Source organism: Lagopus muta, chromosome 12, assembly GCF_023343835.1.
Source record: "Lagopus muta isolate bLagMut1 chromosome 12, bLagMut1 primary, whole genome shotgun sequence".
Lineage (NCBI taxonomy): Eukaryota > Metazoa > Chordata > Aves > Galliformes > Phasianidae > Lagopus > Lagopus muta.
The window spans coordinates 18,368,101-18,384,707 of NC_064444.1; the positions used below are offsets into that span (position 1 = coordinate 18,368,101).

The following is a 16,607-nucleotide window of genomic DNA, read 5'->3' on the forward strand; positions in this document are numbered from 1 at the left end:
CGTAGGGAATGGGGCAGTGGGTGTGAGGTGGTTTCCCTGCCCAAAGGCATCCAACACCAGCTCTGTTCCTCTGCTCAGCTCTGCAGCTCACCACAACCATTGGGACCCACTCCAGAACTGGGGGAGCAACTCTCCAACGCAGTGCAGGTCACTGGAACAGCACATTTCTCTACGTACCACTTGAAAAGCAGAGCAGACAAAGACAGACTTGATTCCTGGTAAGCACCAAGCTCGCTGACCTCCTGCACCCTTGAACTCATCCCTGTCTTTGTTTGGCACACCAGGGTGTGCATTTCTGGCTGGCTGCCTCCCAGAGCAGCTCCATCACACAGGAAGCCTTGCTGGAACAGGTGAGGTCCTACTGACACAGGTGGGGCTCCCAGCCAGCTCATTGCCCTTCCAGATAAGGAAAAGGGAGTTAATCCATCAATTATTTGAGCTGAAGGCTTGATCCTTCTTCCCCATCTTCTATTTAAAGTTGCAGTGGGAGTAGGATTAGCAGAGTGAGGCTTTATACTACCAAGGCAGGAGAGGCGTGCAGCTTTCAGGCTTTACACAGCAGCATCACAGCACGCCCCAGACAAACAGAGGCAGGTCTTCCCTGCACCAGAATTGATGGCATTTTGTTGACAGTCTGACGTTTCACCATTTTCCACCTGGGAAGCTTAAGCTGAATTTCAGAGGTGGGGGCAAAATGGGGTTTTGAGCACTTCCTTGCCTCATTTTTATCATTCCAAATCTGCTCATTTTGCATTATGGGCCTTCCTTAATTGCCAGCACTGGGAAGAAGCTGTGAGCCGAAAGTCAAGCGGGTTTTAATGTACCTTGAACAGCAAGACAGTACTAAATCAGCTGTTACAGACCTGGGCAGCAGGGGATGCTACAAATGAGCAGGCTCTTGAGGGCAGAGGCACAGCCTCACTGTGACCACTGCAGCTGCCTCCTGAGTGCAGGGCAGCCCATGCTGTCTGCTTTCCTGGCAGGCATTTGCAGTGAGCCAGCATCTGACTGACAGAGCTACAAACCTCTGTTTGAAGGGAGGCAGAGGAGCCATTTGGCAGCAGGGGATTGCTGTGCCTTGGTGGGGGCTGCAGCAAAGTGAAGGCGGTGCTGGAGCTGAACAGATGCTGGGGATTTCCCTGCCTAATGCACATTAGCACTTAGTATTTGCAATCCCAATCCCCAGCACCAAGCAGTTAATTTGCATGTTAATTAGAAGCAGGTCACCAGAAAATTACACCAGGCAGTCATTCTGTGCTGAGTGGAAGGGGCAGGGAAGTTTTCTTCCCCTGAACACCCACATCTCTGCAGGTACATCTCCTGTGGCCAGCAAGCTGCCCTGAGCCCTTACCCTGAACCCAAGCACATCCATCCCCACACACACACATCACAAACTGCTCTGAGACCAGACACCTTCTGAGGCTCGCAGAGCACATAACCACATTTGAGCAACAGAAGAAATAACAGGAAACGATTCTAATCAGAAAGCCTCCTGCTTTCACACAGTGAACTGAAAGCACCTGAAAGCACGAGCTGTGCAGGAGAGGTGTGCAGCTGGTCCCACTCCAGCAGCTATGCCTTGCACACTCACCCCGTCCTGCTTGCTGCTCACATCCCTGAGCCTGATTAAGAAGGGGACAGCAGAGAGAAAAGGACATGAATCATAGAATCATAGAATCATAGAATCATAGAATCATAGAATCATAGAATCATAGAATCATAGAATCATAGAATCATAGAATCATAGAATCATAGAATCATAGAATCATAGAATCACCAAGGTTGGAAAAGACCTAAAAGATCATCCAGTCCAACCGTTCGCCTATTGCCAATAGCTCCCACTAAACCATGTCTCTCAACACAACATCCAGCCTTTCCTTCAACACCCCCAGGCTCGGTGATTCCACCACCTCCCTGGGCATCCATTCCAGTGCCTGACCACCCTTTCTGAACAGTAATACTTCCTCATGTCCAGCCTGAATCTCCCCTGCCGTAGCTTGAAACCATTCCCCCTGCTCCTATCACTGATGACACGAGAGAAGAGGCCGACCCCCAGCTCACTACAACCTCCCTTCAGGAAGTTATAGAGTGCAATGAGGTCTCCCCTGAGCCTCCTCTTCTCCAGGCTGAACATTCCCAGCTCCTTCAGCCTCTCCTCATGTGGCCTGTGTTCCAGACCCCTCACCAGCTTTGCTGCCCTTCTTTGAACACGTTCCAGGGCCTCAATATCTTTCTTGCAGTGAGGGGAGATGGGCACAGCCATCCCTTTGCTCATGCCAGCATATTGAATGCCATAGTTACCACTGTTGCTTGAGGAGCTGCACTGCCGAGCTAGGTTGAGCCTCCCAAAGTTAATGGTTGTCAAAGGAGTGGGTTCAGTCAGTTGCTCAATTCACAGCTCAGTTCTGCAAGCAAGCAGCAGATGTAACCGAGCACACAACTGTGGCACAGAAGACTCCTCTGAACCCAGCAACAGCAAAGAAAGCATTTCATGTACATATATTGCAATGGAATGAATGAAACCACCTATGGTTTGGCCAAAGATACCCTTGCAAGAGAACATAAAGCTGCTGCAAACCACAGAAAGCACTGTGTCAGCTCAGCCAGCTGCAAAGTTCTCTTTGATTTTAACCAGCAGCAGCAGTTGAACTGCTTGCACCCAGCCTGCAAGGGAGCCCGCACAGCAACACATCGGATTTTAACACCTAATTAAGCAGGTTTCTGAGCATGGCACATCGAGCTGGGGACCACCAGCCGTGCTGCCTCGTTAATAACACTTACTGCATCAAGTAAGGAACAAGGAACACAGCGCCGTGGCTGACCCGACAAGAAACAACCTGCTTTTGTTTCAAGTACCTAAGAGGAAAGCTGAAAATTCAATTATGTTATTAGGGAGGGAATTACACAAAATTAAGTGGTAAACGATGAAAATCCTGTAATATCACTGCATAAACTCATCGTGTGAAGACTGAAGGGCTGCGGCCCTTTCTCTGCGCTGCTGCTGGAAATCCAGGCGGAGCACACAGGGTCTGAGGGAGTTCACGGCAACAGAACAGAGTGGTTTACCTGTTCTCAGAACAGCTTTCCAGCACTGCTGGTCTCCATCATGCTCCACTGCCAGGTGTTTCTTCCTGCAGCAGAGGCCCTAAGTAAAAGGATGGGAAGAAGAAAACACGAAGCACCGGTGCTGCAATGAAACTGCTCCCATGGGATTAAATCATAGGATCACCTGAGTTGGAAGAGAGCTTCAAAGGCCGTCTGCTTGCACTCCCTGCACTGAGCAGGGACACCCACAGCTCCATCAGTGCTCACAGCCCCGTTCCCTGACCTTAGCTGTGTGCAGGGATAGGGCAGCACCAGCTCTCCAGGCATCTCAGCACACTTTTACTGCAACAGTGGAGCAGCTGTGCAACCGGAGCACAAGGCAGGGCAGCCACACCTCCTGCAAGCACAAAAGCACTGAAGAATGGTAGCTGCAGAATAGTTATTAAGCTTTTATTTGAAGAAAATAACCCCACTGAGGTTGGCTCCTGTCCTTTCAGAGTCCCAGCCCAGCTGACATCCCCTGGCCACTCCTATCTGTTCGTATCACTGCCTGAGCTCACACTCAGCCCAGGAACACAAGCCATCGTTTTCAGCCACTCTTCGGAGCACACGGCGCTGACCTGCCAGTTAATTTTATCTCTAGTCATGCTTGAACAATCCCTCGATAACAGAACAGGGAGTTGTTCCTTTCAACAAGAGCTGTATCAACAGTGAAACAAAGCAGACGAGTTAAGCACAAAAGCACCACCACCAATGGAAGATAAGACAATGCGGAACGCGTGCTCCACAATTACACTAAAGCATGAAATTCCAGCTTTTCAAGGGAGCAGAGAACAAAGTCTGTGCATCCTTGTTCTGCCTTTTCATCTGGAAGCCTCACGGAGGAGGCTTTCCTCTGAGTGCTGCTGTCGGAGTGCACCGAAGGCCCCCGGCGGTCCCACATCACCTCCCAGCCATCCACCAACTCCACCAAGGCCTGAGCTGCCCTGGGTTGAGCACACACAGACAGGAGCCACCTGTGTGACAAACCTGCAGTTTCTCAAGGAATAAGGCAAAGAACTGATGCAGCAAAACCCCGAGGCAGGGCAGCGCAAGCTGACTGCTGACTTTCTGCTCCCCAGTCGCACCGATGCGTTCCTTCTCCCTTCCTGCACACCCATGGCGATGCGTTACTACAAGCACGTCATCCATGGGCTGGCTAATTAGCTGGATGAGAAGAGACTCCACGTTTCCCAGTTTCCTTAATATAACCAAGTTAAACACAGTACTTTATCCCTTAAGGGTAAGGCCGCCTGCCTGACATTAATTAACACCGAGTCCACTGCAATTTGCACACAGGAAAAGGGAGCAAACCACGTCTGACAGCAGCAGAAACAGCTCTGTGCAGGTCACAACACGGGTGTGGGTAGACAAATATTTACAGGAACTCCTCTTGTAGAGAACCTCATCCACAGATCTGCCTTGTCAGCCTACACCAAGCACACGGAACAGCTTCCAGCCTACAGCAGAAGGCAGATCTCATTAGGGAGCTCCAATTAATAGACCTGCACATTTTAATACAACTCAGTAAGAAGAAAAACTCGTGTTCTCTCCTACCATCAGCCCTCAAACCGTTTCTTTACCCACATTTCCCACCAAAAACTCAATGCTTTTGGAAGAGCTCAGCCTGCAGCACTCAGTGCCCCTAAGGCACACGGCCCTGGTGAAGCAGCACTGCAGCCCAAGTGCCTCCAGTTGCTTTGATTAGATGCAGAAGATTTAAAAGATACAGAGAGGGCAGATTTAAAAAAAATAAAACAATCTACAAGTAGTTTTAAGTCTCCAGCGTATTGATCAAGAACTTAATAGAGTAATTAGCCAGGGTTCATTAAAACATGCTTTCCATTAGGTATCTAATCTGAATTCATTTACACAGCCACGTACCACAGGTGCAGACTTTTAACCCCTTTGAGCCCAGCTTGCTACAACACAGGCAATTCCTTGCATCAGGGCTTCACCAAACCCCTGTTTCTCCCACACAGAGCCAAAGCCTTCCTCCTCCTGCCTTGAGCAGCATTCTGCGGGGTGATGAATCCCACCTCGAGCCTCTGAGGTCACCACGCTTCAGTCTCTCCTGATCACACATCCTGGGTGCACAACAAATGCAGCAGCACACAGTGGATGTGGCTTTCCAGGAACACTCTCCTGTAAGCATTCTACCAAAGCCTCTCAAAGACACCAGAAAGTTGGGACAGCAGAACCTCAGGCTCACGTTGCCCTGCTGACACAAGGCAGCTCAGAAAGGGAAAGCCTACAAATTTTGGATTGTCCCACTCCATCACTGCCATTCCTGCACGCAGAGTTCGAGCACCAGGTCCTCTATCAGTTGGAACACACGCTACGTGCCCCTCCAAAACAGCCCAATGCATTCCCAGGACAATGCCTTCTTCAAAACAGGAAATCTCTGTAATTAAACCATTTGGAAAGGAATGAGACAAATAAGCCGCAGCAAGATCTTTGTATGCAAGAGCCAGATCTCAACGGAGCACACGGCGTTGTGCCCACAGACATCCCTCCTTGGGGCAGGGTTGAACGCCCTGTCCCAAAAGGGACATCTTGAGATATTTCTGAACACTGCCATCCTTCTCCCCTGAGAGCAGTGACAGGAGCACCCCACTGTGCCAGCCTTACCACCAGGGTAGGACGGAGCACTGCAACACCTCCAAAGCCACCAGCGGCATTCATCACGTGGATCCCAGCTCGCATTCCAAGCTTGCTGCAGACTACACACAACTTAGCAGGTATTGTTAGTATAGGTACAAGACAAATTTAGCTAGAACACGGGGATGAGCTGCTTGCATCCCTTCCCTCTTCCTACAGCTGCTCCCAGGCTCCTTCTCACATGCAATGGAGGACTTCCAGCTTTTCTTGATGGACAAACGCCTACAGCAATCCTACAGCAAACACCCACCAGAAGTAACCACCAGCTCCAAGAACAGATGAGCTCTCCAGGGCAGCAATATCCTGCCCAGTACCACACCTCTCTCTCAGGACAGCCCCAGGCATGGGCCCAGTCCTTCTGGACTGACACCAGCTGCAGACCTGCCACAGGAGGATGAAGAAACACTTCAATCCCACTGAGAGGCTGCAGACAAAAGGAACTCTGACTTGCTCCTCACAAAGCACTTTCTATGGATTAGAGCTAGCAACAGACAGCAGGAAAGAATACAAACAGTAAGTAACTCACATCCACACCCATTGCACACTTATCTTCTGACACAGCACATCTTGCCAGTAAGTACATTAAACATTGCCACTTCTTGGTATGGAAACGAACACAGCTACAGCTACATCTCCCTCAGCCGAGAGACTAATTAAGAAAAAAACTGCAATTTACTCGACAGTACAAGATGCTAACCATCCCCAAGACTACACAGGCAAACCTCAGCTGTTATGGAACCTGCAAGGCTGACGAGGAAAAACAAAAACAAACCTCACCTCCGCTCGCAGCACCGATGCAGACTCGCTGCCTTGCCCACGCTCACCACCTGTGTCCCGCTCTGCTGTTGCTGAGGATACCAAAGCAAAGTTATTTTAACCAGAAACTCGAGTTCCTTGAGCAACGCAGGACCACCAGACAGGTTCTCATCCACCTCCAGCCCAAAGAAAGCACCATCAGCCTCAGGTACGTGGCACACTGCTGTCATGTTTGGTGGCTGCCAACAACCACTGCTGCCTGAACACCACGACAAGCCTCCCCAGCCTACTGGTCAACTCATGGAACTAATGAGAGGTTCAACTAACTGTGCATCTCTTCCAGGGAAAGAGGGCATCCTACCATTATATCAGCCCAAAGAAAACAGGGAGACTTGAAGATAAATACTTCCACAGCCAAAACCCAGCAATGTGCCACGAGATCCAAGAAGCAACAGGTTCTAATAGAAGCCTCTGAACTGCTCTTCTATGAAACCAGCTGCTACATCCACTGCCATCAGGCAAACCCTGGGATTTTTACCAGAATCAGAAGGGCACAGGACTTCCATGGCACGCTACAATCTATTTCTAGGAAAACTAGCACTTCCTAGACTAGAATAGGCCAGAGCAACAGTTCCTACATCTTGTGCTGGAAGGACTTAATTAAGACGACTCAGCTTTGCTTTGACTTGCAAAGAAGTGAAAAAAAAATCCATGTTACAAGAAAAAGAAGAGCATCCACCTTCACTGCTCAGCACAGGCATGTGCTCAAAAGCAGAGAGGTGGATACCTTTGACCCATCATTTCCAGGAGGATTCGGGATCAGGAAGGCACGAAGGCTCTGTTCCACAATTACATCTTTGAACAGGCTGCCCAGTGTTCCAATGAAGTTTTCAGCAAATGCCTTCTCGGTATTCTAGGATACTGTGAACCCCAGTGAATAGAGCACATCAGAAGGCAACGTTTGTAAATTAACCTTTAAAGGCTTCGTGAATTCATGACAGATCTCGCCAGAATGTCTCAACAGTGGGGAGGATTTGGGAAATTGCTTTGGGAAGAGCTGATATACAAAGAATTATTTAAATTCCATCCGCCCTCTCCCAAACAGAACAAGTTTAGACTCTGGTTTTCTACAGCAGGACACCACAAGAGCTCACAAACGCCTGGAGGAGGGGTGGGAGGCAAAGCCCTGCAGTTTGTGGCTTGCTGCATCTTTCCTCTTCGTGTAGGTCTCAGCTCACAGAAGCAAAGCCAACACAGCCTTGGACTGTGTGAAATGGGTATGATGCATACAGTCTGAAGCCCCGTTGCTCAGTCCTACCCGAGCTGCAACAAGGGTAGGATGTTCCAGGAGCATCTCCCTGCCCACTGCTGCTATCGCTGCAGTCAGAGATGGGAGCATTTGCAGTGATGATCTGTTGCATGCTCACTGCTTGCTGAAGAACAGGAGAGATTCATAAAGAAATGCAACACGCTGCAGGTGTGACTGCGCTCCGCAAGGTGGATGCACAATCCCACCCTTCCTACAGTTAGTCTTCATATAGTCACAGCTATACTTCCAATTAAGGCTATTAACAATTAGAATGAGCACACACCTTCAGAGCTGTGGTTGAGCTGAGGGAAAAGCTGTTTCCTGCTGATGCTGGTTGAAACCACACTCAGCTGCTGGGATGCACCGAGCCAGCCAAGAGCTCGCTGTTTGAGCCCCAGCCCTGCCCTCACAGGGAAGACTCAGACTGGAAGCCAGCATTTCAGTTTTTCCTGCTTTCAAAAGCAAAGACTTCACACAACTAAGTAGAAACAACACAAGCGAAGATGGCTGCTGCTTTCTGCTGAGCAGCAAACCCCGTCACTACACTCACAACACCTTTGGTCCCCTGCTGCAGACGGTGACTCCAACAGCTCTGCTTTCCAGCCACAACTGCTGCCAAGTATTTTCCAACCTGTACTTCGTCTGGTAAGTGGTGACCTGAAATCCTGCTGGATCCCTGTCTGAAAAGCTGGCAGCTGCAGAAAATTTGTGTTTTAAGCAGACAAAATGGATTATTAAGGTTGCCACAAGAAATCTCCCATTTAAACAGCACTTCACAGCACACCATGCTCCGCCAGTTCCACAGTGCCTAAGAAGATTTCCCTGTGTGTTGCTCTACGCTACTCATTAAGAATGCAGTTCTGGTTGCCAACCACGAAATGCAGCTCAGGCTTCTCCATGCTTCGTTAACGACGGCGGCGCAGCGCTCTGAGGGCTGCACAGCACAGCACACCTATCCCTTAGCCAGGCAGCTCCTGCAAGGCTCCAGGCAGCTCCTGCAAGGCACTGTGTGCTATGCTGACAGACCCAGCCGTTCACCGCTGCCTCAAGTATCAGAACACAGCAGCATGGACTCAGACCCTGCAGGCCCCAAAAGCAGCAGGGTCACCGCCAGGCTCGTGTGAACAGCCACCTAAAACACCTGGCAAACACACCTTGCACACAGCAGCCCTCCATCTGCACTTCCTCAGGCCATCGTACCGACGGGCAGCAGGCTGCAGCCAGCCTGTCTGAGCGCTACAGTAAGAGGATTACACGAATACTGACTTGTTTAAACCCCCTTGAATGCAGCTCGTGGCTCTGTGCACAATTCACACCATGCGCCGTGACACCGCATTGCTGCACTGACGTCAGGTGAAGGTTTGCTGCACTGACTTTATGACACACGTGGAAAGAGGGAGCACGGGGACAGAAATCAATTTGGTAACGAGGAGACGCTGTGAGCTTCTTCCAGACCTTACTTCAGCTCAGCTGCAGAGCAGTGCAGTGGAAGTTGACTCAGCTCAAGCCAAGCCTGGACGGCTGTGGGAAACCTACAAGCCAAGCAGAATTAAAAGAACTAAACAGCAACTAGCAAAACTTTTCTGCAGGGCACTTAGTGCATCACTTAGAAGGCACACTCAGCTGGGTGCGCTCTGCAGCTCGCTTGCAGGAAAGCACTGAACAGGCTGGAAGAAAACGTCTCTGTGACCAAAGTCCTGAGCATGGGAGGGCAGGGATGGCCTCACCAGGATGCGACGGGCTGGGGCTGACAGAAGATCTTAGCATGCTGCCTTCTCCCAGCAGAATGATTCTAAGACGCTGGGATAGCCAAGTTGCCACTGAACGACAGGCATGTATCTGGGGTAAGCCAGGGGTTATTCTTTAAACAAAAAGCAGCATGTTTGCCTGGCTGGTTCTGCACAGCAGGGCTGCAGAAGCACTGGCTTTAACCACCTGCCCCACCACCTACAGGGCAATGCTTCATTACAGTGACAGAACCAGCTGCCTGCTCCAAGGGACTCAGAGCTCCTGAAAAATAAGTGTTTCACAGAACACAGCAACGATGGAGACACCTCAGGTACAACTCAAGCAAAGGCCACCTTGAGATGTGCTCTAACAGGAGCACCTTCAAGCAAGTGCTGTAACCCTAAAGCCACAGAGAAAGCAGAGCCCTATTGGCCAAGGGAAGCCCTGCAGCTCTGACCCAGAACAGAGCAGTGCCTTTTCAGTGACTGCCCCAACACAGAGGGAACCTGGGGGAGGAGGACCCTCACACCCACCCCAGCACAAACCACCATCCCTGAAATAAAAGCATCCCGTGATGGCAGAGAGCAATCATAAAACCACAGAGTCATAGAATGGCCTGGGTTGAAAAGGACCACAGTGATCATCTGGTTCCAACCCCCTGTCACCAACCAGCAGCCCAGGCTGCCCAGAGCCACATCCAGCCTGGCCTCGAATGCCTGCAGGGATGGGGCATCCACAGCCTCCTTGGGCAACCTGTTGCAGTGACTGTGCTGACAGAATTGAGTTCTTGGGTTTTTTTAATGCCATGGCAACCGACTTCATGCAGCTCAAAACGAAATGAGACAGAAGATAAAAAACAAAAAACAACAAAAAAAAACCCAACAACTATTTTGAGGCAAGATTTCAGATGGAAAGACAATTACCCAGACCTTCTATTCATCCAGCAGGGGGGTGGCTTTGTTTTTTTTTTTTTTTAATTAGCAAGAATAACTGTAAGGCTTTTCCAAAAGCAATTGTACATTTTCCCAGGACCAAAACAACCCGAGCCCACCAAGAAAACACTGTTCACCTGCAAGCAAGAGCCAGCAGCTCTGTGCCAGCAGAGGCAGCACAGCATCTGCCTGCAACACTTCCTTTAAAGCAGCCAAGTTTGGGCTGCACCAAGCTGCCTCTGTTGGTCCTCTCTGCACCCCTGGAGGAGGCAGGCTTGGAAGATAAACCCCCTTTTATTAAGCCAAACATCCCAAACCTGTGTTGAACCAGCTAATATGAGAGCAGGCATGCCAAGGAAAGCACAGAACTGGCTCTGGGTGTTGCACCTCCCACAGTGCACATCTCTGAGGAGCAGGCACTGTTCTGAGTGTCCAAGGTAGCTTCCACCTGCCTTGAACCACCAGAAATCCTTTGTCACGTTCAGTGTGAGGCAGAGTGCCAGCTGGGGAGTCCCAGTGCAGACACAGAGCATCCAGCTACAGTACAACGGTTAATTCAATCTCTTAAAACCGTAACGCTTTCAGTTAGCTCAACTTCAGCTGCTGGAGCCATCCCATCCCTTTCTTCCTGGAGGATGTAAGAGCTTTTGAGCTCCCAGGGCGAGTGCAGCCAGCTTTGAGTCATCACCAGGTCAACAGCCCTTAGAAGAAAGGGACAGCGTAAGCACAGCCCTTGGCAAGGCTTAAGGTACATTTCCCAGGTTTCTGATCATTGCCTTAAAAAAAAATAAAATCCCTTAGCATGTTGCTGTCTGAACCCAACGGCAGTGCTGCAGGCACAAAGAGCCTGCCCTGCATGCTAACCAGCAACAGGAACCAGAGCAGCCTGCTGCCCTGCCATGTGCTCACCTGAAGGCACCCGCAGGTCCTGCAGTGCCATCAGCACTGACAGGGATGGCTGCTCAGCAAACTGCTGGTCTTCTCTGCTTGCCTTCCCTCCAAAGCCAGACACGTGCGGCACAATCTGCAGCCCTCCATTCCTTGCAGCTCCGGGCAGGGATCCTACCCTGATGCTTTCAATGGCGTAAGAGCCCAAAGTGATGCCAGTATCTGCTCACACATGAGCTCATGCAGCAGGCTGACTCAAACCAGCCTCCATTCAACCCAGCGCATTGCTGAGGTTAAACAAACAAACGAAGCTCACCAAGCAGCACAACCACGAGTTGCAGGCAGGCCTCTGAGCTCCAGCTCCAGGCCAGGAGTGCGGAACAACAGACACAGAGGGCAGGAGCACACAGTGCACCACTTACAGCCACAGCCCCCCTAGAGAGGTGAAGGCTCTGAACGAGCATCACTGCTTGGCCTCCCCATCTCAGACTGCTCAGTGCATCCAGCTCCAACCATGCGTGGGCTCACAAGGAGACAAAAGGTGCTCATGGCACACGCTGTCATGTCCCCAGGTGAGGCACTTCTCCCATCCCTAAGCCAACCCTCAGCATGGAGACAGAGGGGCTTCCCCCAGAAGCAGAACAGCCCCCCCCAGGACAAAGGAGCGTGCAGCCAAAGCCTCCATCTCCAACCCCAACCCAACCACTGCTGTCTGAGCTCCAGGAAAACTCTGCAGCCTTCTCCCACACTGCAATCACACCGATATCCATCTATTGGTATTGCGAAGTATTGTTATCACCAGCCCACAGAACTGCTTTAAACAAACCACAGCATCAAGTCAGGTCTGCTTAATCACTGAATTAAGATACGTTTTAACTGCAGAAATACATCTGCCAACAAACCAGCACAGCCCCCATGGTTAAGGTACTTCCGTACCTTCCTCAAAAATCAACAACTCTGCCGTGCTCTAAATGCAAAGCCACCCTTAACCATGCACAGCATCTACCCAGCAAATGTGTTATTATTTCCTGGCGTTATCTGTATTATAACCACTGAGTTTAGTGGGCAGCCCACAGCAGGGCTCCGAGCTGCAGCCTTCCTGCGCAGCAAAGTGGGCAGCAAGCAGAAGGGCTCCACAAAACTCTCTTCAAACACACCTCTGAGTACCAAGAGCGCACTGCCCTTCTTCTGCCCTTTCCCTACCTTCGTAAAATTCAGATTAAAAACAAAAAACAACGCTGATGACAAATTTCAACAAACCCTGAAAAAGGAACGTGGCCAGGGCTCAAATGACTTCCACTAGAAGAAAACGAGTGCATTTGGAACAACGTGATCACGGCACATTCACGCTGCTTACACCATCCTTCACCCACACCTCACGAACCCAAGGCTTCAAGCTGCTCCTTACTGATTATTCTGATTTAAGAGTATCTCAGTATCGCACCGTGAAGAGGAAATAGAACCAACTGAGCTCTTAATAACGTTCCCAGCCTCAAACTGAAAGTTCCTCTGCTTTTGAGGAACTCCTCTTTCGAGGAGAAGTAAGATCATCGTAAGCATTGGGCGGAAGCAGCCAAACCACAACCCAAACCCTCACCTGCTACCTGCAGCACAGCAGCACCCCAACGCTGCTCTCCCCAGCACCATCCCAACAGCATTCTGTACACACTGGCACTCGCCTTCGTTCTCCCCCATATTTAAACATGGCTGCTACTTTCTGAGTACCCTCCAAGTGAGCTGACAGATGTGCTGGGGTAGAAATGACAAGCTGTGGTGACAAGAGTGACAGCTGAAATGCCACCGATGTCCTCCAGCACTGCCTCCAGGCAATGGGATTCCGAGACACAGACCTGCCCCACATCACCCTGCACACAACCCAATGTTCACAACTCACTGCTTCTCTTCAGAAGAACCTGAACAGCAACACTTAGATGGCATAATTAGCTGGGTTCAGTTGTCCAGCAGCCCCCCAGGACACAACCATTAGGCTGGGACGCAGCCCCTTGGAGCAGCTGACAGTGGAGCAGCTGCTGAGCTCAAGCAGAGAAATCCCAACCCAAAATGACCCCATGGTGTCCCAACGCTGCCCAGGAAAGAATCCATCTTCAGCACTGGGTATTACAACCAGACAGGAGTGCGGCCAGCAAACCCCAGACACAGAGGCAGGCTTCAAGAGGGAAACCACCGACAGGCACAACGTTTTGAAGAGCAGAGCATTCATAAAGCGTGCACAACCAATGCATGGGGCGGTACTGGCTGCAAACAACACAACGCTGAGCCTCTCTCCACACAACCCTGAGCCCATTCAACTCCATCAACAAGAACCACCCCAGCACAGAGCCGAGGAACTGCACCACCCGAAGGTCCAGCGTGCTAAAATGGCTGAAAACCAATAAACATTGCAAGAGAAGGGGAAAGGAGGAGGGAAAGAAGGGAGGAGCCACACGGCTGTGAAGAGCGGCTGCCTTGGTGGGCAGGCGGGGAGCCGCGAGCCCCCGGAGGGGTCCAAAGGGCCCGGGGGTGGGAGCAGCAGGAAGGGCGAGTTAGATGTACGGAAAACGCCGTGGTGCTTTGCAGCTGGGGCAGGCGCTGCACGAGGACTTGCTCAGCTCTGCTGCCAGCTATCCGAAATCACGGCGAGAAGTTGGATAAAACAACGAGTCCCCGGGGGGCGTCAGGCCGGAAACGGATCCCGGGAGGCAGCACCCCGTGCTCGGAGATACCCGCCGTCTGCAAGCAGGGCCGGGAAGCAAACGCGAGGTTCTCCGGACGCAGCGCAGCCCGGCAGGCCGCACGGCAGCGGCTCGGGGCGCCCCGCAGCCCCGCTCCGCACCCCGCCCCGCGGTGAGGCGGCGGCTCCAGGCGCTAAGGGCGGACCCGGCCCCGCTCTTTGTTCGCCGTCGGGCCTCGCCCTCACCTCGCGGACGTCCTGCAGGCACTCGAGCACGGCCAGGTTGTTGGCCCAGCTGTGCTTGGAGCACAGCCGCACCACGTCCTCGCGGCACACCGCCTCTTCCGACAGCTTCCACCCGCCACCGGAGCCGCCTCCGCCGCCTCGGGCTCCCCGCGGGCCCGAGGCACCGGGAGCCGCTCCCTGCGCGGGCTGCCCCGCCGCGTTCAAGCCGGGTCCGGCCTGCAGGCCGGCAGCGGGAGGCACGGCGAGCGCCGGCCGCGCCGCCAGCGCCAGTAGCAGGAGGAGCGCGGGGCCCGGGCAGCGGCTCCGGACACGTCCGCACGGCGCCATCTTGAATCCCCCACCTCCGGCGCGCCCGCCCCGCCGCACGCACGCCGTGTGCAAAGCAGCGCGCCGTCTGACGTCACCGCGGAGAACCCCGCCCCTCGGCGCCGGAGGCGGGCGGGGCGATGTGAGACCACGCCCCCTCGTCACCCAGCGCCCCCTTTCAGCCACGCCCCCTCGCGACCACCCCTGTGGTGTCTGGGCGCCATTTTGGGCCGGGGTGCCATAGGGGCACGGCTTCCTTCGTGGTCCGTCGTGACAGCCGTCATCGCAGCCCCGGGCGTCTCCACAGCAACATCGCCTGTCATGGGCTCTACACTGTCAGCATCACGTCTTCACAGCCCCCATAGTTTGGGTTAGAAGGGGCCTTTAGGATCATCCAGCCCCAATCCCCCATATTATTTCCTGGCATTATTTGTATTATAACCCCTGAGCTGCCACAGCCACGAGCTCCTGCCTGGGCAGCCTCCTTCATGTACGAACTGGTGCTGCTGGCAGCAGGAGCAGGGAGCAGTGCTTGGGCACACAGCTGTCCCACGCTGAGCATCCAACATTTGTCCCAATCTTTGCTTTAAATCTCTTTGTGCATCAGTTCTCATCTGGGGAATGGGGACGACAACGCCGCTCTCCTTAGAGGCGTAATGCTAAGACTTGCTGAAGTGGGAGAGGCTCATGGCTGTGCAATTGGAAAACATAAGAAACCCTAAGGGAAAGTGAATGTGACTGGTGTGCAGCATAGAAAACTTAAGGCCGAAAACTGAACAACGAAGAAAAAAAATCCAAATACCAAAGAACTGAGCATTGAATGTCACGTGCAAGCAGGATGCTCGGTGCACGTGGGCTCACGGCAACTCGTGGCGTCCTGCATCAGGGTTAGGTGACTTGGCCAGACACCTGCCTTGCACTGCAGGACCCCTCGTTCCATGGCATTTTACTCCAGGCTTTCTCCACGGGGACAGAGAGAAACAGGCGCTCCTGTGAGAGCTGTAGCTGTCACCTACCCACCTACAGCGGGTGAGCCGTGCCAAGCTCTGTAAAGGCTTCTGGGGGTGATGCTGCAGCCAGAGAGATTTGCTCAAAAACACAGCAGTGAAAAATCTACAAAAGGAGCATCTCCACCCCAACTGCACGTGTTGGGTCAAGCAAAGGAGGTTAGGTGAAAAAATAAAGGAATAGAGCATACAGAGAGACAGCGGTTGTGTCCTCACAGAGGGGAGAAAGAAAGAAATAGTAGCAAGATACAATTAAATGGGGTCAGAAAGGAGTGATGACAGGGAGCACACTTTTCACACTGCGAGCTCATGGAAGAGCCAGGTAGATTTCTGCCTGACAGCCTCCCCAGGAGCAATGTTTGGTACCACCACAGCTCCCTCCTCCCTGGGAGCCAGACCTCAGCATCTCACACTAAGGAAGTCTGTGCAGTTTGAGTTGTACTGCTTCAGCAAACCCCAAATCTCACCCTCAGCACTGCAGCAGCAGATGGCGGAGCCCTGGCGGTCACCCTGCACAGCGTGCGCTCCTGGAGAGTGCAGGCAGACCGTCAGCAGCCCCAGGCAGCCCCACCTGGGTTTGCATCCAGGCAGAGACCATGGCGTGAAGGGAGATGGATGAGCTGGCAAAGTCCCCGTGCTTCTTGCATTCGCTGCCGGGAAAGCAGTGCTTGGGAGGGATGCTTTGTGCTGGCACCCAGCAGCTGCACAGCTGGAAACACTTAGAGACAAAAGCCAGCAAAAATCCACCCAGCACTTGGCAGCGGATCTGGTTTATAGGAAACGATTGGAAAGGCCGAGCGTGAGAGCTGGCTCTGCTCCTCCTCCTACAGCAGGACCAGGAGAAGAGGAGCAGCAGAGGCAGTGCAGAGCTTCCAGCTCCTTCCCCAACCTCAGCTGCCCTTTTTTCCAGGAGCAGCAGCACCCCTGCCTCCCTCTGTTGAGCTCTCTGCACTCCTGGGAAAGTCCTGCTCCAACCTTGGGCTGTAACATCCTGATAGCTCATCCCCAAACACACGTTT

The 16,607-nt window shown here is 52.4% G+C and overlaps 1 protein-coding gene across 1 annotated transcript in view; it reads right to left on the bottom strand.

Moving 5' to 3' along the window:
* Positions 1–14,626, bottom strand: part of GLG1 (golgi glycoprotein 1) — a 59,844-nt gene extending 45,218 nt beyond the window's left edge. Inside the window, exon 1 of the mRNA XM_048958152.1 lies at positions 14,276–14,626. Within this exon, the coding sequence (XP_048814109.1) occupies positions 14,276–14,602 (327 nt within the window). The 5' untranslated portion in view covers positions 14,603–14,626. The remainder of the gene's footprint in view (positions 1–14,275) is intronic.
* Positions 14,627–16,607: the final 1,981 nt, after the last annotated feature.